General features: G+C 35.6%; 1 protein-coding gene across 1 annotated transcript in view; it reads right to left on the reverse strand.

Annotated features, from left to right (window-relative positions):
* Positions 1–26,134, reverse strand: part of NDUFAF2 (NADH:ubiquinone oxidoreductase complex assembly factor 2) — a 58,653-nt gene that overhangs the window by 17,605 nt on the left and 14,914 nt on the right. Inside the window, exon 2 of the mRNA XM_059492261.1 lies at positions 6,504–6,593. Within this exon, the coding sequence (XP_059348244.1) occupies positions 6,504–6,593 (90 nt within the window). The remainder of the gene's footprint in view (positions 1–6,503; positions 6,594–26,134) is intronic.

Consider the following 26,134-nt stretch of genomic DNA (forward strand, 5'->3'; position numbering starts at 1 on the left):
TTTAAAAGCTGCAAACAAAACAGTGAAGGGTAACAAAATCACATATGTCCTGTGAACAAAGGCCGTGAAATAAGGACCACTCCACAATACACTTTCATTCATTAACTGAACTCAGTACCAACACTCAAACGCAAAGAAACAAACGTTAATTTAGGAAGAGTTTTCGTATCAAACATTCCATAATAGAACTGCATCTATTTAAATACATAAATAATGCATACAGTTTTAACACTGTGCTCTTTTTCTTTCCAGTTATAACAACACGTGAATACTTGGTTTTATTTGAGCTAGTAACCTTTCTGTTTTCTAATAAATGTCAGGAGTACAAATCTTTTTCAGCTTAACGGTACATAAAACTTGTTGGCACAAATATTGATACCATTTTCTGAATTACTACAAGTACATTAATTTTAATATCTCTCATGAACTGCATAAGAAAGTCATTATTAAATGAAAGATTTCTTCACTACCATGTAGCTGAGGCAGGAATATAGTATGAAAACTTACTAAAATCTTTGTAAATCCATAAGATGAATTTAGTTAGACTTAATGTTATCACACTTGTCTGTGCAAATCCACTTCTCAAATATTCTTCATAAAGCTGAAGAAGAAATACGAGCTTAAAAGCAAAGAAAACATCATCTGATTTCAGTATATTTTAGCACACTGCAGTTTAGCATCCACTAGTTTGATCAGTCTTTCAAAAGAACACATTTTACTAATAATTCACCTGACCACTTAATCTTTGGGGCTAAGAATGGGAGGACTCTTAATTCACACCAGTTTTTATGTTGTCTTTGAGATAGGAGAATTTTTAAAAGCCTTTAAAATCCTTGACTTTTAAGTTACTGATAAAATTTTGAGCACCCAACACACAGTTCAAAAAAAGCACCAACACCTCATAACTCAGGTGTAAGAGAAATTCATGGTAGCATAGGGAGAATGAAGGTGTACAAAAATATAACCGATTTCCTACTGAGTTCGCACTACGTTTAACAAAATTCAAGTAAATAATATGTTGAAGTTATATATTTTGCATTCTCTTTATGTATCTGCCTATATCCAGATACAAAATACATATATCTGTGTATACAGTTGAGTAAAGAAAAAGTTCTTGTACCTTTCTTAATGATCTGCATTACACCTTCAGTGAATGCACTTTTAGATTATGCAACAGCTTTATACTATAGTCAAATATTTGTTCATGGAAACAAGGTAGGTAGGTAGGTGCTATATTACATTATATTTGAACAACATATGCACACACACACATATATATATATATTTAATTAAAAGTTGACAGTTATAGCTGGGAAAAAGTTTTTCATTACATTCCCACTCCCCAAGCTAACAAAACAAAATGCCTTCACCATTGTCAGCCAAGATATTTTAAACCTGGCAGAGAAGGTAAAATGTATGTACTGAGTGCAACCACAACATCCCCCTGCACACCAAAGCTTTGGCAAAATGAATCATTGTCCCCATTTAAAACTGCTGCTTCTAATTTTATCTGGATGTACTCATGTTAATTCTACCTTTGTCTAAAAGGAATTTGGCAAGTAAGCCGGACATTTCCTACCTTGAGACATTCGCATTCTTTCATCAGCACTCATTTGCATTCTTATTAGTATGCATGAAATTTTCATTGAACTTTAAGTCTCCTACTGGTAGATAACACACTGCAATGGCCATAGAAAGTGAACATGCAAATTAAGACTCCCATTAATCACTAAATGTTACCAAGAAAAAGAAGAGACATTATGAGTAGATGGCAATAAAATGCTGTAAGAAGAACATCTTCTCCGAATCTCTGTGGTATGTAAAATTTCAGATGTCCTCTCATGAGCACTACTGACATGTCTTGAGGAAGTAAATCCCACATATTTGAGTAGGTGAACATTCAGAACTAAAATACAGAAATGTTATCTGTTGTGTGCATCCATACTGCCTAAGGAAAAGTAGGCACTCACACTCTGAAGTAAAATATAAGAGACTTCACTGAAACAAAACCAGGCAATATTTGCATTATTATTGTATACAAATATTGGTATATGGATTGCATTCTAAATTTAAAACTACAGCACAAGAGGGAATACACTTTTGAATTTTTAAAATTAAAATTAAAGGTATACAAAGAGCTAACACTGAGGATAACACAAGGGATTCTGTTTTAGCTTTACAGAAGCCTTGATGTACATTTCAGAACTTTTAATAATATTCAGAGGTCTGAGAATGTAGATAATTCAATCCTCCAGAGCACTGAAAACTAACATCTTTAGGATAAAATTTTCAGATGAGTCCTTCAGGAGTAAACCCTTGGCCTTGTATTCACTAAACTCCCAGGATCAGTACACAAACAACCTCTCCAGTCGAAGAAACAGCTTGCACAGGTTGAGTCTGTGATCTAGATGATGCTTTATAGCTTTCTACTTGGTCTCCTTTACTTTATTACATGTTTAAAACTTGATAAACACACTACCAGAATCAGTTCCTTATGTTACCAGCTGTCCAAGTTGCATGTCTTAGGTACAGAATAAGATTTAACTTGTCCCCTCTTCCAATTTCTCTACAGCCTGTTCCCACTCCTTACACTATCCTTTGTCCCTGGTTTCATGTAAGCTCTCCTCAGACAAGTGATACCTGTAAGTATTTCCAGGGATGGTACTTTCATTAATTTTGGTCATAAGAGGTTTCTTTTTCTAGTCATACAGTCAGTTGTACAGTTGTGCAGGGTAACAAAGAAAGGGAAAGGGTGCTGGAATGACTGCTTTTAAATGAGGAGGCCATTTAGAACTGTCCACAAGTAAAAAACCCTGAGTCCTAGCAGGACAAAGACAGTACAGGTAAAAGCAGCTCTCTCCAGGTCTCAAGAAAAGGAGGAGATAAGGCAACAGACTCTTCAGCACAGTCCTAAAAGTGAAAAGCCTGCGAAGGAGGAGAGCCAGCCAAAACTTAAGCAGAGGCCATGGATATCAAAGTACATACACAGGGTTTGGAGAAAAGGCACCTGGAGATGTAAGTGTGTGCCCAGCAGAGTCCAAGAGCAAAGAGAAAACAAAGTAGGAAATATTAAATAAGATTCTAACCTTATATTTATCTTTTACTGTTCAGAGGAAACAGCAAGTATTTTAGAACTCCTTCAGCAAAGTCTCAGGCAATTTGCTGGAATGATCAGCATCCATAATAGCACGAATTATAACATGAACACCCACAGAAAAAATGTACTGGGATATTTTCAAGCATCTGGACAGAAGATACACAGTGAAAGTTCAGCACAGGTCCTGTGGGCCTGGAAAACTTCTAGACCAATGTTAAAGAGGAAAAAATTGGGATAGAAATGTAAAGAGCATTTCAGCAAAGTGTGTCTAAAAATCTTGAATTAAACTTCTTTTACTCAGATAACTGTCTTCTATAGTTGTATTTGAACTACTACTACACTTTCCATGCCTTCTCATTTTCAACTAATTCATAATTTCTTTTCTACAGGAGGCAAAAAAGAAATAGTGATAAATCGAAATTCAGAGCATCTTAAATCCCTTACACCCCACAATATGTAGCCAAGACAAAATAGGTCTTTCAACAACTTCTCCACCCACAGCAGAAGTACCAGTTTTGGCTTGTTAAAATTCTACATCCATAAAACCATTTGCAAAGGTTAGACTAGCATTGGACAAAAAAGTACAGCCTAGCCTTTTTTCTGGAATTCCCATCTTTATCTCTCAGAAGCATACACTACACACCCTTCTGGTTAATAAATGCACTGGGGGAAAAAGCATGCATGTATCTCTTCTTTCTAGAGAAATTCAGTAGTGTTGTGGTTGAGGAATGGGACTCCCCAGTTTACTTCTCCCACAAAAGTTCCCCAAACCACAGAGCCAACCGCTTGCTCCCTCTCCCCTCCTCTTCCACCCTTCCCCACTGAGGGTGGCCAGGGAGGAGGATGGGAGGCACAAAAGGTAAAGATCATGGGGTGAGATAACAATTTACTGGAAACAGCAGTAAGAGAAGAAAACAAACATAAATTAATACTCATAATAAAAGCATACAAAAGAGAGGGCAATTTACATGCAAAATGCTCACCAAGGATGATGTGAGATGACCACAGCCATGTTTTTTCCCAATCAGAAGCCACACCCTTTTTCTCAGAAGCCAGAGTCCCCTTCCCCTACTGCCAGCAATGACCTAAGGCAGCATGGTATAACATCTGGATTCTGGCCACACCCTGTTAGCCACACCATCTCTTGGTGATTGCAAAAATTAACTCCATCCTTGGCCAAAATCAGGACAAGTACTTAAGAGGAAAAGACTATTACTCAATCTGAAAACTGCAAATTTTCCTTTCCTCTGTGAATTCTTTGCTGACAATGTATTTGTATTTGCTGACAACATCACAAAGACAAAACCCCACAGATACGAAGATGAGGAAGTTAAGCAATAAAAATGTAAACATAGCTCATAACAACAGGACTGGCCAGGTTATTGCTTCTTCTCTAAAACAAATCTGAACAGGATGCCTTGATTTGAAAAGTGTGTCCCAGGTCTGCCAGCTGCACCGTTTTAGACAAGGTCCATATACCCTTGAGGGTACATGGTATTTGAATTTAAGGTCTTGTCACACACAACATCCCAAAAATCTGCAACTTCCAAGGCACCACACTGTCAAATCCCACGGATTTGTGCTAAATTTCTGAAGAGAGATATAGCAGAGGATTTTTAGTGCTACACAGATCCCAATAGCATGAAGCAATGGGTTTGTATAGCAATTTGGTTGAACACTGCAGTCTAACCCCATTAAGAAAAGGATTATTAGCCCACACCCATCTGAGACAGTCTGACTGTCCACGTTGTGTTCCTGTTAATTCCAGACAAGTGCAGACAGAGACTACCAAACTGTCCTGGATGAGAATTCCTTCACAGGAGAGCAGAGTTACCTGAAGCTTCATATATGCTTCATATATGCTTCTTGGTGTCTGTGGTGCAGTGTTTGCATGACAGTCACAGAGAACTAAGATGAGCTCTGATAGAGAACTTTTAGACAAGGAAGAAGACCTTCAGAAAGCTGGATGAATAGCATCCATCCATTCAAGCACCAGATGATTTAGTTAGGACAGGCCTATCAGGTTGCTGCTCTCCTTCAGCAGATGGCTCTCTTGGACTGACAAAGAAGCAGAAACAGCTAGAGCAAGACTTGCCAAACCCCTGTGGGTACTGCAGCAGTCGAAGACAGAAACTGTTGATACCGTGGTTTCACCATAGCTGGCAAACACTGCCAATAGTGTTGAAACACTTTCAGAAGCTTTCTGCTCTTAATACTAGCCTCAGTTGATCACAGCAAAAATCCTAGGAATTAGTGTAATGACAATGATAAAAAAAAAGGTAAGAATGTTTTCTATTTCTCCACTGACTCCATTAAGGGAAAAAATGGGCCTGAAGTTTTCTTTTTGCTCAGTATCATCTCCCTCAGAGAAGAGCATTAAGCATAAAGGAAGAAAATTAGGTAAACAAGTATAATAAGACATTTCCTCCAAACATGTTGTAGACTGTTTATCAGTAATATCTGTATATATTATATAAGAACAATTTTTCTTCCACCAATACTTTTAACCTCTTACTAACTCACTCAGACTTCCAACAAGTAGAATAGTTCATGACAAGGAATTCCAGAGCTAAATTACACACTGCTTAAAATCTGTTTGCTTTAAACCTAACAATTTCTGAGAGATGTCTAGGTATTTTACTCTCCCAAAAGCATGTTGAGTAATGGGTAGCCTCTACATAGGATTTCAGGGATTCCTTGCTCATACTATTTCAGGGATTCCTTACTTATGCTGCAGAATCCTGGATTTTAAGTCACATTTAACCCCACACTTGGCTCAAGCACCTAACAACTTCAAAGACCAACATATACTCCTCTTGTTTTTCTCTAAGAGCTGATCAGCTAATCCTAAGGAAATGCGCTAACTTCCCTGAAATGTTTATTACATCACAAATTTTCAGACAAGAATTTAATCAAGACGGTTACTTATTAACATGTTCTCCAACTCTCTACTAGATTGCGCAAGGGAGAATATAGGAAACCTAATACACTGTAAAAAAAGCAGCCCCATCACTGGTGACACCAATATGCACATCAACTGACCTACATATTAACACCGCAGTGAAGGAATAATAAGGAAGTTTTGTTTTATTTAATGCACTTCATGCTGGTTATTCAATCAGATCCTCCACAGGCATAAATATTTTCACATTTAATAGGAGTAAGTCATCTCCACATAGGCTTTACTTTCATTAAATACTAAGTACTGACTTCTCAAACAAAATTTATCCTATTTTTAAAGAGGCTACTTCAAGAATTCATATTGTTATGCAGTTAAATAAAAGCCTGCCTTACCAAAAATGAAAGATAACAAGTTACTTGTTCATATAGTCAGGCTTTCTATATTAAAAATACAGAGCCTACATTCAATGCCAAAATTTTCTTGAAATAAAACTAAAATATTTACCTTCCCATTCTGCTGGAAAGTCACCAATTTGATACTGATATGCTTCACGATTTACTGCTTCTACAAATCTTCTTTCCGGTATAATCTGCCCTAAAGCAGAAAAAAAAGAATGAAAAATACATATATTTATATTATGTATTTTCTATATAATCTTATATAGCTATATAAAAATATATTATATAAATATTTTATTATACTTATGTCTTTTTATACAATAGGTATTTTATATTCTATATTTCTATATCAATTTATAATTGCTGATCACCTTATCATCTTGAAAGAATGTATTTATTCACGTGAGTGCAATGACATACAGGATGAAAATGAAAGATTAAAATACTGAGAAAATTATTACCATCTAGACGTCAGTTTGAAATATTATATTTCAGTAACTTCAAGAAAAGCTTCCATGTTCTATTTTGAAGTTACTTGTATTATTGATTATGGAAAAACAGGACTCAAAGTTCACTGGGTTAGGTTTGCAAAGTTATCAGGTCACATCATCTCCAACCACTGTCATCTGCCTTGTGCTTGTGAGACTTTTCACAACTACCTATAAACTAAATATTTTCTTTGTTAAAAAACAAAAACCAGAAGGTAGGAATCTGACAGGGAACACTCAGTATATTGAAAGGGGAGACAGTGTGGGGAACTTGAGTCTACATCCCACATTCTGATTGTATTACTGCCAAGGAAGAATTAAAAACTTTGAACTGTAAGGTGGAACACAGCAGATTGACTGTCAGATTTTATGCTACTTTATGGAGAAAGAGTATTTTAAATTGCTTTTTAAAGCAGCAGGTACTGGAAATATATATAAGGTTCCCATCCCTCATAGGGGAAAAACCCAACAATATTCCCTAGGCTCTTTCTACCAGCTTCTTCTCTTCCTGGGGTGCTGATAAGCAGAAATTTGACATTTTGAGGAAACATTTAGTATATCTGCACAAAATATTTTATTTCATAATGAAGTGATTAATGCAGTTCATTCCTTCAGTATGCTTTCAACAAGTATTTCAACTGAAGTTATTTTAAAACTGATACCAGTTGGGACTTGGAACCATTAGTTGCTAAATTTCACACTATTATTCATTATTAAGTATTTAATAAAATAAAATAAGAACTTGTATATAATGTGAAATTCCTTTTTAAAGATTTTTCTTTTGCTTTATATTTTATTTTTAAGCAATGCAACATTTTTATTTTTTCAAGATATGCAATCAGGCAAAGAATATTGTGTAGAATGCATTCATCTTCAAAATTAGATATTTTTAATCAATGTTGGAAGTTATGTGATTTATACGTATTTGTTTTATAAGTATACAATTCCTATAAGTTGATGAAATTATAGTTCATACCTAGCTGTAACACAATTTTTTTTCAACAACACCATGGATGATTTTTTTTTCTTACACTGTTCATCTAGAACAGTGATGAACTGTTCTTCATCAACAAAAAAAAAACAAAACCAAAAACTACAGAATTACTTTCTTCCCATGCAGAAGATTTCCAGAAAAGCTGAAGAGGTATCTAATTAGGGCTGATCCTATACAAGTCTCACAAAAAACCACTCTTCTCCCATCTTGTAAAGTTACTACACTTTACTGTAAGAACAGCATCTTTTAAAAAACTGTTCTTAATTTCAGTATTACACCATCTGAATAAAGCACCATTAGAAAGAGTAGTGAAGATACCACAACTTGTGACTGATATTATTAAACAAAATATTCCACTTCTTATTCTGCTGCAAGCTTTCACAAAACTCACATAAAAACTCATCCTCCAGATCCCACAAATCACACTGTAGAGCCAAACTCAGAAATTATTTCCCAAACATGTTATTTTGAGTACTGCTGGTGGCTTTTAAGCCTCTCTATATTTGTGATACATGCATGACACTAATTAACTTCAACTGTCTGATTTGCCTTATTCCCTAGGTTTCTTTTGGCAGACCACCACTGACAATTTACATAGGCTTTTGTAGGGAAGATCACACTGAGGTCTCTTCAGATGTAATTAAAACATTTTAATTTTAGGAAAGTGTTTTTCATACTAAAGATTGCCTTTATTGAATGTTCTGCTTCCTATTAATTCATCCCCGTATGTTCAAACAAATACTTGGGTCTTTGCTACACCAATGTAAGAAACTTCACTTGCAAGAGCATACATAAAAAACAATTAAAAATAGCACCATCAAAACAGTTTTAACTTTAAAATTAACCTCATTTTCATGTGACCACTGGATGTTAGAAACACTGAAGAACCATAAATGGATCAAGTTGGGATTATATATGTAACACAATATATCCAATTGCATCTTAAAAAAATAGCAGGTCACTTCAGAAAGAATTTAGCAGATGTACAGAACAGTAACACAGAATATCAGATACAACATCATTTTACATTGAACGCCAAAGTAGCCAAGATTTGCAGGAGTTTTCAAGTCTGCAAAAGGGCCAAGACTACATAATTGACAGATCTTTCAGCATATGATACAGTATTTACATATATTACATTTATATATTTTCTCACTTTGCATATTTTCTCAAAACCTTTCAGTCCCAGTCTATTGAAAAACTAATGCTTCATGACTGAAATGAATTTGTATAAAAGTCCTAAAACAAAAGTGTTTAGCAGAAGTTTGTGGCCTGCTGGCATAAGAAGAGGATAGTCAAATCCAGCAAAGGAAATACTCAGTGAAACATTAAGGGGTAGCCAATGTATAATGAAGCAGTTTCTAAATTTCTACAGCCTTATCTATACATTAAGGAGACCAGAAACCAGATTATATTTTCACAAAAATTCCCACGGTTAACAGTAGATAAGCAAAGATGTTTTAAAATTAATATTTTAATTTTTCAGTAACTTCTAAGGAAGTGTCTTTCTATGGGCAAAATATCCTAGTTAATCCACGACAGTCATTAAATATTATATATATGTATTTACATTTAGAAAAAGCCATTGAAGAACCTTTCAAATGAAATTAACGAATCTCAAAATTGTGGTGTTCTATGAACAGGTTATTACTATTCTGACACCAATTTTGGGGGAAAAAATGTATACACTCTAAAGACCTTCAGGAGCCCTAGCTTGATTTTCACTGTTTACAAAAGCATTATTTGAAAATTATTTCCTGTTAACCCTCAAACAAGTTTGTACAATGTGTACAGCTAAACAAACTATGGCACACATAATGAGTGAGAGCAGAAATGGGACCAGGAACAGGGAACTGGATGTTTCTGGTACTTGAACTGAGCTACCTGAACAAGAGCCCCTGCCAGGTATAAAATATTGGCATGTTTTGCAGTCTGCAAATCAAAATAGGATCTCCTTCTCACACACTACTATGTGAAAGTAACAATTCCCATTCAAAATGAATGAACATCAGATGTTCATGAGAACTCAGGACCAGGACTCTTTTGGCTTGCTGATTTGCAACATCTGCATGCTAAGAGTCCATGGAAGAAACACTCCACTAAGATGTTGTTTTTTTTTTTTTTAATGCACAGACTGAACTTGCAGCCTTTGTGAATTTCAGGCAAATGATTTTGCACAGCAGCACTCTAAACTTCATGATGAAACATGCATTTCTAAAACATACCTTTTTACTGAAGTGCTCTGTAATTTGAAGAGACTAAATTGTACTTAATTCACTAACAGCCTATTATTTCCTTGTCACCAACCCAACATAAACTTCACTTACTCAAAACAAAGATTTCTAAATTTTTTTCAGCAATATCTTACAACACTCAAGTAACAGGTCACCCATTTATTTTCTGTTTGGTAACCACCAAATAAACTGTAGTTTTTGCTAAATACGAAGTAGTACTTCAATTACCAAAGCACCTGAACTATGAGCAGTTCTTAATACCAAGCAAAGGAAGAACTACTTCTCTAAAAGTAACAAAAGCATCTTTAGGGTGCAGAATTTTCATATCTATAGGCTGCAGGAGCAGCCCATCACTATAAGAACAGGATCAAGAGTTTTCATCTCCACTGAAGAATGGAAAAGTTTGTTATAAAAGACAACCCATTTAAAGGTGAGTATTAGTTTGTGAAAGCCACTATCTTTTCTTTGTATAGATTTTTAGCTGAGAGAGTCTGTTCACTGATGACTGTGTTTATGTTACCTCGTGATCATATTTCCAGTGTTTCTGCAATAATTATCTTTACTTTAGCAAAGATATAAATATTTTAAAATAATATTTTTTCCCCAAAGAATTATGGGGTTTTTTTCCAAATTTAGACTGCTATGAGCTTAATTAACTTTTGCTTAGTGACAAATTAATAACTTCCAACAGTTCATTATATTCATTCATACAATAAATACAATATCCTGAAATACAAAAAACATTAAGTATTTGAACCTAACATCTATCACTTACAGATGTAGTTACATTTTCCCCAATAAATAACACACTTGGAATCATCTAATATGCTTTATGCTTTATAAAACCATAACAGAAATACATTTTAACTTTTAAGAGCCAGCAGGGCCACAGATGTTTGATAGTTCTGATTTCCATTAACCTGAAATTAACCAGATCAATGATTTCCAGTTTTACAGCAATGCAAGATCAAGCAATATTACACTTGTTAGGCGCTAACTCAGCAAGTCCATACAAATTGTAAACACCAGGCACTCACAGTCAAGAACTCTGTTTCATTTTTGCTACTTATATTTACATTTTGATAGCAATACATTTGGCTTTCCAGAGTTGCCTGCAAGTACTAATTTATTCCCAAAGTAAGACACATTTCCTCAGACTTCTGAAAATTTGAAGCCAGGGAAATTGCTTCAATTTTTGGGAGCATGTACTGTCAAAGAAAAAGGCTGACATACACTACAAAAATCAAAAAACAAAGTCCCTTTTCACTTCCCAAAAGGATTGCCAGCTGACAAAGTCAGTAACTTTCTCTGGGATCAGTGCCCATGGAGCTCATGGATATTCATACAAATCTTGTGTTTTGAAAACCTACTGTATCTTGGGCTGTGGCATTTAAATTAAGTAATATTTGTTCGAGAAACAATTTCTTTCATGGGACAGAAAAATCGTTCTGCTAAATATCCACTGCCATTGTAGCCCCTGGGCTCTCTTAATCTGGGTGCAGGATGCAGCACCACCAGTTCCCACTCCCTGCTCACTGGAAGGCCTTGTCCTCCTCATCTGTGAAGCCCATGTCTTTAAAAAGAAGCAGTGTTTTGTAAATGAGACTACAATAAGCCTACTAGAATTACACAACATTACATTCTTTTGGGAACACAAGTGTAAATGATACTAATACAAATGACAGTTCCTTGCAAAGCTGATTGAAGCTCAGTGGGCTGTCACAGAGAAGCTTTCTTCCAACTATTCTTTTGGTTTCTTTTGGTCCATCAGATTCAAGAAATGCTTTTCTACCAATTACTGTCAAAATGTGGATAAATTCAAGAATGAGGTGCTTAATTTATTCCATAAATGTATGGAAAATGGCTTAAAATGGGAACTTAGCATGTATAAAGGGAATTTAGCAGGTAGATAGGAAGTGCACAATAACTTGTACTCATATAAATAAAAACATAAGGCAGGGAGATAAAAAGGCAGTGATACAGGGAAGAGAAACGGGTAAATGACAGCAAGAGTATGAATTGTAAATAAAAGGAACTCACAGCTGTGAAGAACATCCATTCTGCAATATGACCCAACACAGCAGTGTTACAGACTGGTTTGGATGATTCATTACATTTCCACTGGAAATGAATTTTCAATGAATCTTTTGTAAAAACTCATTTACCACGCAAGAAATACTTTTCCAGAATACTTTTCTTCTTTTTCCAGAATAAACAGATTATTACAACTAGCTTCACATACATTCTCGGGGTACTAATGCTACTTTTGGGGGTTAGTATATTTTAACGAATTTTACAAAAGGACTACAGGTGTGAGATTTGCAAAGAAAATTCAGACTTATACAAGGTCTGAACACAATTACAGCTAATACTGTAGTGCATTGAAGGATTAAAGAATACTGGTACTTCTATTTTACTGTGTTTGCTTTTCATTGTGGAGGTTAGGGAAGAACACACCTGTTTCAGCCACAGTCAACACAATAGTGAAACTTCTGAAGAAAAGTTAGCTAATGTCCTTGAGATGTATTACCCACTTCATGCATATGCATATCATACAAATATTTAAAGAGCCTTAAACGTTATTCTTTTTTCTACAAAATGGCATTTTTAATTTACATAGAAATAAAGAATGTTTAGTTTATTTGCTTAGAGTTCTAAATCAAACAAGTATTTCAAAGGTTTTAAAACTTTTTAAAACAATGTTAAACAGCACATACTAGTAAGCAATATTTTAGTTGATTAATAGCAACGTAAAATCATTTACCATTCAACAGGTTGTTGTTTTGGGGTTTTTTTATTACCCTCTAGCTTTACATCGTAAGGTTACTTTAAAAGCTCTCTTCAAAAGTTTGTTTCTCTAAGCTGGCCTTTGTGCACGTACCCATTAGTTAAGGTACTTTCCAGCAACACTGATCTGGAGGAATAAAACCACATAGTTTAGCTGATTTTGGTGGGCTCAGAGTGGTCTAGGTGGTGAAGAAATAAAAAAAGCCTTCCCATACCCAGGAATTGCAGCAATTCCTGATCTGCTTTCAAACCTAATCTGAGCAGAAAAAAAAACTTCAAGTGCAACAGCTGAGAACAAGGACTAACCATAAGTTGAAGCTTTTTACATCTGAGTCAACCCATTATTTTATTTTATTTTATTCTTCTACTCAACTCTCAGACTTTGTGTAGTCTCAAGTTAGAATGAGCAAATACATACACAAAAAGCAACACAGAGTTGAGAGTTCTAATTCCACAGTCCCAGCTTAATTAAATTGTAGACTAAACAGAAAAAACTGAGGTTTATGTGCTTTTACAGAGTGTAGGGAGGTACCTAATCATTAAGTACTTCAATACCTATTTGAGCGCTCATTGATTTAAGAATATTGCACCAGGGGCAACTATTCTAAGAGCTATTAATAAGTTGTGAAAGCATTTACCCTGATGTCAGAGAAAGAAAAAATTACCACTTATGGATGGTGACCTTTAGAATTGTATAGCTTGTAATAACTGTAATACAAATGTTTGACTCGCAGAGTTTACAGCCACGAAAAACACAAACTGTGATACTTACAAACTCTATAACCAAATTTCATTTCTTTATACAGTAAAGACTAGAAGATACCTAGTAGTACTACCTACGACTGGTAGTAAAATTAAAAACAGTTACACTATTATGCTTCATCCCTAAAATGCAAACTCTTTAGTAATAAAGACACTTACAGAGGATTTTCATTATTGCAAAGTTACCAAATTAACCTAATTAGCATTCTAACTCATTTTTTGGTGTGACCAGCTAAGATATGTGATCCCTATGCCTATGTGTTTGTATTAAGATGTCACCCAAGCACTTTAATTCTTAAGTATCAAAAACACATGACTTGTGTCTCACCATACTAAACTCTGCATTGTCCAGCCGTGGAGAATTCCCTTTTTATATTCTGCAACAACTGAGTGCCTCCTTTGCAGTTAAGGAAGACCTTGTTGATCTTCCTTAACTGCAAAGAATGGCACCAATGCAGACAACAAACTATGAGGAAAAGGCTTCTGGACACAGCTTGGTGTGTGTAGCTGCATTGACAGCTACAGGCATTAATCTCTAACATCAAGATTATAGAAAACAACTCAACACTGAACTTCTCCACAGTCCCAAGATGCACAGATATTCAGAAACCAAGTTGTCAATGGATTGACAACAATGATTGTTTCAACTGCTTTACTGCTTCTATTACAAAAGAAGATACTTTAGAAATATTTGACCTTTTCCTTCTCCTGCCCTCTTTATTCCATAAAAAACAGAAACTGATAGACATATACAAAATATTGTAACCAAAGAAGATAACATTGGTTATATTCTATCATAGTATTTGTCTCAGCAGCATTTCTTACTAATTGTTTTGATAACATGAATTTGGTTTTTGTAACTGGATTTTTTTTTTGTAAATGATGAACGTAATGAGACTTGTTACTCAGAAAAATAAACCCACACATTCTCTCCTATCTATGTGTATGAATGAGAGGGAACATGCCACAGATAAAATGAGATTTTTCACCCCTAAAAAGATAATCTATTTTAGTATATTTCAATACTGTTCATTTTCTATCCTTGAAATTTATTATGCAATCAAATCACATGTGTGATAAATCTTCTGCAATTATCAGTAAGAGTCTTTCAGTTTAAGGACACTTCTGATTTATAGTTGCATTTTACATACTGTACAGATGACTGCATATATAGTTAAAGATCAAAATTCAAATATCTTTAGTTCAAATCAGTTAAACTGAAAAATCTTTCCTGGCTCCCTGTATTTCTCTTTAATGGTGGTCAGTATAGGACCTTATTACAAGCAATTTGTTACTATAGGATTGAGGAAAAAATGCTAGCCTCACAAGTTTTGTCATTTCCCCCCCATTTCCCCTGCAGGCTGCTATTGTTGATGGCCTTTATGGAAATATAAATTCAATCAGCAGCTGCAAATTTCATGAGACGTCCATCTTCATGCTGAATTTCTAACCGAGTGTCAAAACAATCTATGGATTTCTCCCTGATGAAACACACTTTGAATTGTAAATTTCTGCAATTTTCGCATGTTAGAATTTGAGCTGCACTAAAATAGAGCCAGCCCAGATATAGTTCCTGCCAGATCGAGATAACTAATTTTCCCCTTCATTATCTCAACTCTGACATTGAAAGGGTTAAAAATAACCCATAAAAAATTATCTATTTCTTTTTTATTTTACATAAAAAATTAATTCCATTTGTTCTTTTCAGAAGAAAAATAGAAAGGCCCTCAAAACACTCAATTTTACAGTATTTTGAAGAGATAAACCCCCAACAAGTAGATGCAATAGAACCTAAAGAATTTCCTGTGGTGCCAAAATAGTTCATAGAGATGGTTTGTTTCTTCTAAGTCCCACTTTACATTAATTGTTGATGGAAAACAGAAAATAGATGCATAAATTACAAAAATCAAAACTTCAGTGGAGTTTTGTACTGTTTACTGTATTCTGAACACAATAAAACAAAATGAAGTTTCTCATTCAATTACTGTTTCTTGTAGTAGCTTAGGAGGCACATGTAGCTTACCAAGTATATTATAGCAGTTCAAATATTTTGCTTGAGATAAAGATTTGTTTCTCTCTTCTGTAGGCATTGACATGAAATCTATAAAACAATACTGCTTAACCAATTTGCAAGCAAACTAATTAGTCTGTTTATTATATGGAAAGGAATTAAGAAATATTCACAGAGAGAAATTCACTATTAATGATGATTCATCTATTCATGTAGTTGAGAACTAACTGACTTTCTGTTTACTTTCTTCTCTCTGGTAAAAATATTGTGGTGGGATGGGTGAAGGGTGTACTGAACTGGACTTCACCATCACTGAAAAGAATGACACTGTATTGGATGTTTCCGTACAAATACACATTCTAAAACACAAGACTGTCTTTCAGTATAGAGAAAATTCAAATGGGTATCTTCTTTTGCATATACCAAACTTTCAGTTCACTATCAGAATGAGGAAAGAAACCTAAAAGTGAGCTACAGATTTTGCAATTCCATTGCAAAAGACTTTCAACGTACTACAGTTTTATCACTGTATCATTTCTACTTCTTTTATCATAACATCATTTCTTCAGCTGAGTCATTCCTCATTCCCTGCTCCCTCCTTCAGTTACCTGCTCTGCATTCTGCTTTATGTGAACTGGAATGACCAGAGAGTTGATTACAATTCTAAACCCTCAAAATTGATCTACACACTTTTGCTGACTGGTTTCTTAAATTTGAGTATAATTCACTGATTTAAAAACCAATAAGTATGCAAGAGCCCTAGTCTATGTCAAAATAAGGTTAGTCTCCAAAAAATACCTAAGGAAAGAATGCTGGTATGTAGCTGGAGAAGGACTTGCACTAGTTAGGGGAAATCTTATGCTCTGGCAAACAGGTAGGTCAGAGGGACATGCTGCTCAGAGGAAAATTACTGGGCTTCCTATGCTGACTAAGCTGACCCTTATGAACTTGCTATTCTTAGAGTGTTTCCTACTCAGCATGACAAAAACACCCCTCAACTTTACTGAAAATGTTATTTTGACAGAACTCTGATTTGGTTTCATTGAGTTACAACATCCACATCAAATAATCTTGATACTTTCACATTTAGTTGTCATACACTTATTAGCTTTAACAGCAAAACAAGGACACACACAAATCTCTCCTCTCGTACAAGTAATTTTATATAGTGATGTGCAGGTGTTCTGTCCCACATGGTTTCCAGTCACAAGTTTTAGCTATAAATTCTGCTTGGGTGGGTAGCAAGAGTGGTAATTACTGAATGTACTATAATAGCTTTCATTATAACAGATTCTTGAATATTATTTGGTTATTTTTATCTGTGGAGCCTACCAGAATGGAAGGTAGGCATAACAAGACAATCTAGCTCTATTTCTCAAAATATTGAGAGTACTACTTATAAGAGTTTGTAATAATTTCAAAGCACAGGAAAAAAGAATCCTTCCTAACTGTAATAATCATTGCATAATAGCTGGCCTCCTTGCGATTTATTTTTATTTTGTATTATTTCAAAACCTCACCATTTCTCAAAAACAATTACTTCTATTTTATCCATATCTTTCAAGTTCTAGGCCATGATGCCTTATAAAGTGCAGGGTGTTGAAGTGCTTCCAAAGGAAGCTGATTAAACTTCCATTGAATTCATGAAAGTGCAGAATTTTCCAATTTATGTGTGCAGTCGGGTTTGCTAACCTCTAGGCATCCTACCAAAACTGAAAACACCAAAGTAATTCAAAACTTAGGGAAATAAATGAGAACTGAAAACAGTTTTAATAAACCACACAAAGCTACACAAAAGAAAAAACACATTAGTACAAACCCAACTGTGATCCTTTAAAAATGAGTATGATCTATGTATTTCCCCAATGCTATCTTCTGCACTGCAAAGCCACTGAAGAAGTGTGATTCCCTTTTTCCTTCCAATATAACCTAGGATGACACTAAACTTGTACTTTGGCAAGGTATCAGAAGTACAACAAATAAACAAAAATTGTAACTTTCATGCTATTAAGGTACATCACCTGCAGATTGCATTGCTTTCCTCCCACTTTAAAAGCTTTGGTCTTAATTTAATAATACCTCCTGCACACACATGGATAGAAGTTCACCAAGATTTCCTTTTTCTCATCTTCTTCCTAAGACTACTAGAAAAGTTTGTAAATGGCAAGACTGCTTAAAAAGATTGGGAGCACTACTACCTTATGAACCTGATTTTTAAAATACAGCATAATCATTGCTAATACTGGAAGCAAGCAAAAGTGAAGGGAGTAATAATAAAAAAACAAAAGATCCATTACTTTCCCATCCAAAGTACTCTGTTGCAAGGCAACCCCTATGTAACCTAATCATTCCAGTCAAAAAAACTTCAAAAATATCTTGTTGGAAATTGCTGTGAAGTTTAACCAAGTCTTATAAACCAAACAATAAATAGTTTCCAAAGCAGGCACATGCAGTGGTTAAAACTGAATTGTTTGGAGGACAGCCAGTTGATTCCCCATAGGCATAAAATATACAGCCTTCCTGAGAACATGAACTCCTGTATGTTCTACATGGCCTTCACAGTTTATGGCACTTTGACAAGGAAGCAGGGATGTGACACAGAGAGAATACTGCAACAGTGGCCAGCTGTTCAGTGCCATAACCTTGTACCTAAAGTCTCTCAGAAAAAGCCTGTGGAAAAGCATCTGGACACCAGCAAGAAGAGAAAAAAGAAATATTACAGTTGTTACCATTGAGAGAGAAGGAAACACAATCACAGTACTTCCATCAGCTCATGGATCCCTAGAGAAAAATGGTCATATTAACCCAGTAAAGTCCCAGAGAAATTAAAAAGTGAATGGAAATGTCAGCTTATCCCTCAGGCAAAACTGGATTCATTTCTAGAATTCTATAAGCATTGCTTAGATAATGGCATCTATAATAACACTGCATCATCCCTAATATACACAATGTTTACCTTTTAAAAGAAAAAATGGCTAATATCCAGCCTCCCCCAAAAAATTTCTCAGTATAATAGAAATCTGTATGCAGGTTTCCAGAAATCCTTGTGTTCCAGATCTTTGAACCATTAGCAAAACTGTCAGAATAATCATGTTGCTCAGTGATCTCCAGTATCACTATTTATGACAGCCTCAAAAGCTTCATCTGGAGTGATGCCATGCTAATTAATGCATAATCAAGCAAACATTATCCTTTTTCTGTTATTATATACATTAAGTGTAATTTTCAAATGTTTTCCACCAATGAGATGATCAACAAAAAGAATTCTGAATCACCAGAAGATCCTAAAGAGGCTGTGCACACAATATAAGACTTGTCTAAAGCTTGATGTAAAAGGAAAAATATAAACAATTTATAGGTATCTGCCATCAAATCCTAGCCTTCCATGTTCATTAATATTTACAACTGCATTCTTAGTCCCCACTAAAACTACTGCAAGTTTTTATGTTTTTCTTTCACTTATACAAAGATTATCTCAAACTGCTTTGTTATTTGCCTATTTTCTCTTGACAAAGGGAAAAAACTCAACTAACCAACTACCATCAAAAAACTGTTTCACAGTTGTTTTCTTTGACATTGCATCTCCTCTATGAAAACTTCCCTCCCTTCCCTCATAAAGGCATGAGTCTTACAGAACTTAGCAGTCAACAGTTCAGACAGACATGCTAAAGTCTAACTTTAATTCCTCTTGTAATCTGCATCACAAATAGCAGGTTCATAGTACTGTCCTACAGAGAAAGTATCAAAAGGAGAGCACTGGAAAGGAACAAAGAAGTGTGGACTTCTTTGTATGGATTCTCCCATCCAGGGCTTTCTACACCTTTGGAATAAAAAGGAGGCAAGCATAGGAGATCCACCTTTTTTTCTGAAGGCAAACTATGGAAGTCCTGTATATGATACAGGGTAGTATCCACCAGACTAATCCAACATCATATCCTATACATCCATCAGGCAAGCTGTCTTCTAACAATTTTTTTCACCATTTTATTTTCTTTAGCACCTATGAAGAATCTATTAGTTACACTATCTAAACACTCATTATACTGAAGAAACCACCAATCACTTTCCTTTTAGTCCACTATTTTGCTGTTTTTCAGATGCAGACATGGTATTTGTTACATCTTCATTATACTTTAAAAAATATTCTAATGAATAATAGTTCTGTTGTCCATGTTAAATATATTTTGCATTCTGTCATCCATTTCACTACAAGCTGCAGGTTCTTTTTCTCTACATAGAATTAAGTACTGTGTTTCAGTCCTCATTCATCTTCAGCAATCTTTCACTCATCACATTTACACAGATCTTCAGATGCATCCAATAGCATCTTTTCTTTTGAGCCAGCTCTGTCACGTTTTATACCTTTTGGCCAACTTCCTTATGCTGTATGTTTTCCTAATTAGGAATGTCATAAATTTTTTAGTCAGCTCAATTTTCCTTCTAGTCTTCTCTTTTCTCCCCGGTTTAGATGATCTAATTGAAATAATTTCATTTAGTCCAACTAGATAAAATGGGTAGACATATATACTTACAGATCCAAATCCAGAGCCAATGTATTCTTGAACTTCATTGCACAGAAATAGCTCAGTATTTTACAGAAACACCTCAGAATCTCTGCATCTGTGCCTGTTCACTTAAAAATGCATCAGAACCCCATTATCCCAACATCAGTCCAAGAGTTTGCCATCTTATTCATGCAGACTATCCACTCTTGCCTAGAAGTTACCTCCTATAAACTGTTTCAATTTCACAAGCAGTTATGAGGTCTTCTATTACATATGATTTCATATGTAATAGAATGATGAAAACATCATTATTTTAAAACACTAACACTTTAAAATATTAAATAGTGATGATTTTACCTACTGTGTGAACTTCACAGTAACATATAAGTTTCAGTCTGCCAATAACTCTTAAAAAATAAATCTGAATGCCTTTTCAAAAGACTCAAAACAAAGCAATACTGAGTAAATTGCAAACTGCCATCTAAGAGCACAAAAATTTCCAAATTCACAGAAATATTGCCTTTATCATCTGCAAGGTCTTTCAGCATGACAGAAGGCAAACTACGGAACATGCCTTAGGAAACAACCCTGAGAAAAAGAGGCGTGTACAGCTATTCAGAGATATGCTGGCTACAGATGAGCTGGGTAGTCAAAAGGGGTAAAATGTTATTGCTACTTGTGAATTGTAACTAAAATTATGCACAGCGGTTGCTATACTTTTCACAGCTTGAGGGTATGAGGGGGAGGTAGGTGAAAAAGAGAGAATGAATATTAGTGAATACTGCATACATATCATAATTTGTGTGGCCCCTGTAGGGCCATAGAACTGACAGAAAAAACCTCGCAGTTTGAGATAGGTCAGTTTTATATATAAAATCACTTCTTTCTGAATCAAAACTGTACCAAGAATTACCTTAGTATAAATAAAACTTTAAAAGCCCCAAAAATGGACTATGCTGACAGTTTTAGACATTATAATGTGCTTCAGAGATTAAACATTCTCCACAATTAAACAGACAGAATTTCTTTTTGTTTGTTAACTGGACCAGTACTTAAAATATAGTTCAAATTAAACAGACACTGCCTTCTAAGAAGAGGTGCCTAATCCCAAAAATAATGAGTGCTGCAGAGATTGAGCTGACATCATATCACATTATATGTTTATGCAATACTTAAACTAAATGTTAAAAACTAATAAACAGGGGTTTAATTTGAGGGGAAACACCCACATTTCGTACTGGTAGTTGTCATCAATAAATGGTATTTTGTGTCTCTGTTTAGGAGGAGTCTGTAAGATTTAGCAATTTTGTATCTGGTAGTTCTTTGATGTTATTTCTTCACTGTTGCTGCTCTGCTTGTTAGTAACTTTTTCATTTGTATGTATTCATATTTTTTCTTATTGGTGGAATTGGTTGAACCAATTGGATTGGAAAGGGAAGGACTGGTTGAACTTATAAATGGAGGCAACTCATTCTGGAGGGTTCACCTTTAGTGTCAAACAAGACAGCAGAGCAAAAAAAAAGAACAAAACAATGCAGCATGATACTCCTCTAACTCTCAAATGCTGATACATTTCTGCTCACCTTCCCCCTCTGTTTTACTTTCAAAATCAGTTATAAATGGACCAAATAACAAATATCAATCACCATCCAACATTAATAAAGCTCCCAACCAAAGAATGTTTTTAAAACTTTACAGTCCTTTTAATTCCATGTTTTTAACCTATATTCATTATGAGGAAAAATTCTGATTTGATCCAACCCTTTTCTGCCTCTCACCTTATTGTCAATGCTTACTTACTTGGCCTTTCACGACATTTTCTCCATAAAGTCTGTCAACAATACTGCTTTCAAAAAAAAAAAAAAAAAAAAAAAAAAAAAACACCACCAAAAAAACCAGCACCACACCATTTCTCACTATAGCTGCATTTTCTCTCTATGCTACTTCATTGGTTTCCCACTTCTTCTGTTTCATCACCAAGATGAGCTAGAAAAGCTCCAGTGTACTACTGCATTTACAGCAATTGTTCTAATAGCTACTCTCAGAAATACATGACTAACAATTACCCTGCAGTATTACAGGGCAAGTGAAGTGCCTCATGGCACTGCCTTCCTGCATCCCTGCTTGCCTTCCTGTGTTTCACCTCTGGAGACACTGCAACCTTTGCAACACAAACACCCTTCAGACAAGTATTTGTTGTACAGATACCACAACATAAATCAAATCACTTTTACCATTTCTTTCTGATTCAAATTACTGCTAAGCACCCTCCACATTTCTGCTGAAATTCCTATCAATGTTCACCCATCTTATACACAGAAACAAATTCTTCTCTACTAAGAGTTTAGTCCTGCCTCCTTCTGTCTCCTCTCTCTCACTGGCTTCTCCAAATACACGTATAACTTCCCTGTAAAAAACTGCATGTCTAAACCAGATCTTATTATCCTCCCTTTCCACATATTCATGAAGAATGCGATCATTCTCCTCCTTCCTTTCTGGTACTCAGGAATTCTCTCTAATGTATAGGTTCTTTCTGCATAGGGTATTTTCTGTGTGATCTTCTTGATTTTCCATACTGCTAAATCTGCCATTCAGACACAACTATAACAAGGCATATGCATCCCACTCTACTCATGAATTTGTAACACTGCTGCAAAGATTGGTTATCTAGTCAGGGACTGTGGGAACTCACTTGTGTCTTTAGATCCTCTACAAGGTTTCTATTTTTCACTTCGACTACAGAGTACTTTGTTTTCAGACTCCTTTGCAAGGAGGAGTCTCCTTTGTACCTTTCTCCTCTTTCTATAGCCTGAGACACGCGGACTTCAGTCACACATGGGTCTGTGTCAATCAAGCAAAATTTATTTTCTGTTTCTATCCACTAAATGTAAGAACTCCATGAATATCCACAAAGTAATTTTAAAGTTTTCTTTTACCTTCTATTTGACGTGAAGTATAAAATTTCTGCCATAAGTGGGTTGTAGTTTTGCTAAGGATAGCTATTACTATCCATATTTACCTACAGTATCTCTTAGGCATAAACGTTAAATACCTTGAATAAAGGCTATCCTTCCATCTCAAACAGGTACTAGAGATGCAAGACATTGCTGTGGCTCACATGTATAATAAAAATCTGAAAATAAATTTAAACAACACAGATGGAAAAAATAGTGCCGCAATATACAGGATGATAAAAGAAAAGTAGATATGGCTCTTGTTTTCTCAGCAGCACAGAAAATTTTGAAGTAGTTTTACAGCAGATCTTTTCCTACTATAAGATCAAAAATTTGAAATAACTGTACATAAACAAATACATTTCACCAACAGCAACTGAACTTCATTTTCTTCTAATTTAATTCTTTTTATTCTAGTTCCAGAAGAAGGTGCTTTTTTTCAAGGCTTTTGGGGGTTTTTTTCTGTTTGGTAGAATATAGAAGATAGAAAACAGGTATCTATGGGTAATGAATTTGCAGTAAGGAGGAAGTTAAATATTTGAGATTTCCTAACTTACTTTTTTGTTTGATTTTACACCACCTGAAGGGAGAAAGATAGTAAGGGAGGCTGATAGAAAAATGACAAGGAATCATCACTGCTATTGCATTACATTAAGCAATGTCAGTGTATGAGTCAAGATGCCTATAATCCACTTAGTAGACTTGTGCTGGTTTTGGCTGGAGTAAAGACAATTTTCTTCCCAGTGGCTGGCATGGGGCTGTGTTTCAGATTTGTGCTGAATACAGGGTTGACAATACAGAGATGTTTTTGTTATTGCTGAGCAGAGCTCACACAGAGCCAAGGCCTTTTCTGCTTCTCCTGCTGCCGTGGTGGTCTGGGAGGGGACTGGGGGTGCCTGGGAGGCTGGGAGGAGACACAGCCAGGACAGGTGACCCAGCTGAGCAAAGGGACATTCCAGACAAGGTGACATCACACTCAGTATACAAAGCAAGGGCAAAAAGGAGTTGGGGGGGATGACATTTGGAGTGACAGCACTTATCTTCCTCAGCACCCATTACACTGCTATCCTGAGATAGCTGATTTTCTTCTACATATGGCTTTCACTTTCCCTATTGAACAGTCTTCATCTCATCCCTCAAGTTTTCCAGCTTTTACCCTTTCAACTCTTAGCCCTGATCCTGCTGGTGGGGAAGGAAGCAAGTGCTGCATGGGACTTGGTGCCTGGCTGGGGTTAAACCACAAGCCACTATAAATTCACGCTTGATAACATGCAGAACACATGATCTAGCATCAGTGATTTTTTCATTAAGTAGTGCCTATTTTATCTAATATATCTATTACACCTGAAGAGCCAAAAAGCTAGATGCTGAAGTCAGACCTGATCTCAGGACATGTTTGCCAACAGAAGAAAAAAACCAAAACCAATTTTACAGAACAGCAGGTAAAATTTATTTGCTTCCCTCACCCATCTATAAAGAAGATCCACATTTGCACTTTACACATTTGAACAAGACACAGCATCACACCGAGTCTGTCTTTGGTTTCCACTGTGCTACTATAACAGATTATCAATTTCTTCTCTTCTAGCTCATGTGGTTTATTTCCACTTAATTGCCCATTTACATTTAGGTAGTTGTAGTCCTCCCTCTTCTTAGGCCACACCTTGGTACTAGAGAATGATTTCTGTCATGTGCTCTACATCAGGATAATACAGCTATAGGGATTCAAGAACACTTGAGAAGGAACACAGTCCCTTTCAGCTAAAAAGAGGGTCAGAGTCTGCAAGTTGATGTATTTTAATCCCCAGTTCCTTTGTTTTGATTAACGAGGTAATGTAACTTTGTACTGGCATGTCCATTACAACCCATTTTAATGAGTACCAGCCATTCTGTAAACATGCACCACAAACCAGATTACTGAATGCATTCAGTTTGCATGGTAAGTATATGGATGCTGGTTAACAATCTGAAACTAAGTTTATATCTAAACTTCTCGCTGTTTCAGACCTTTGAGGACAATTCAAATGAACTTTTTCAAGATGCAGAAGTCTTTGGAAACCTTTCAAAGCACAAAAAGCATTCAACATAACAGTTTTTCCAGCACAACAGATTCATAAATTTTAGCAAGGAATGGCTAATAACAAATGCTTGAAAGCCAGTTTCCATCTTCACCCATCACATCATTCTTTCTTCTTATCCAAAAGAGTGGCAAGGTGGGAAACTAAAGAAAGTGCACCTCTACTTTCCTACAGTTCTTCATGGTAAAGTCCAGGAACAATACCAGTAAGATTTTCATAGCACTAGCACCCTCCTCCATCCCCCATGAAAACTTAGATCATCTTTTAGATTGGACAGCCAGCAGAATAGAATGTGAGAGATCTCCATTTTCCCTTGGGTAGAACAAGATGAGTGTTTGCCCCTACTCTCACTCCCCCAGAACCACACTGGTTGTGATAAGGTGACTCCCTCTCATGGCCAACTAAACAATACTTATACCCTAATCAATCCAGTGGTAAAATTCAACACAGTCTTTTTTGAGTTGTGAGATAGTAAATCACACTACAAGACCTGATGTCTTATGTACTTCAATAACTTACAAATGTATTTCTACAAGGTAGTTTGATGACTACCCCTCATGCTAAAGATACAAGTTCAGAGATACAGTCATAATTTGTAAAAAAACAGAGCGTAAGAGACAGTGGCAAGCTGTCACTCAGGAGGCAGGTTAGAATGTGTAACTAGTTGAAGCCCTCTTTCCTTTTTAGACACAACTGTAAATGGCTGCAAGGTGCTTGGGTGCCACACACCTATTTCTTTACTTCAACAGTCTGCTCACCAGCTGCTTCAATATTATTAAAGCAAATCGAACAACTAACTTGTGACTTATAGAAAAAGCATGTTTTTTGCTGGTTTTCTGGTACATTGAAACTGTTTTGGTAGGCTGGTATAGTTAAGCTTTCAAGGCCTCTAACTCTGATTTGGATCAGCCAACTTTCTTTTAC

Source organism: Ammospiza nelsoni, chromosome Z, assembly GCF_027579445.1.
Source record: "Ammospiza nelsoni isolate bAmmNel1 chromosome Z, bAmmNel1.pri, whole genome shotgun sequence".
Lineage (NCBI taxonomy): Eukaryota > Metazoa > Chordata > Aves > Passeriformes > Passerellidae > Ammospiza > Ammospiza nelsoni.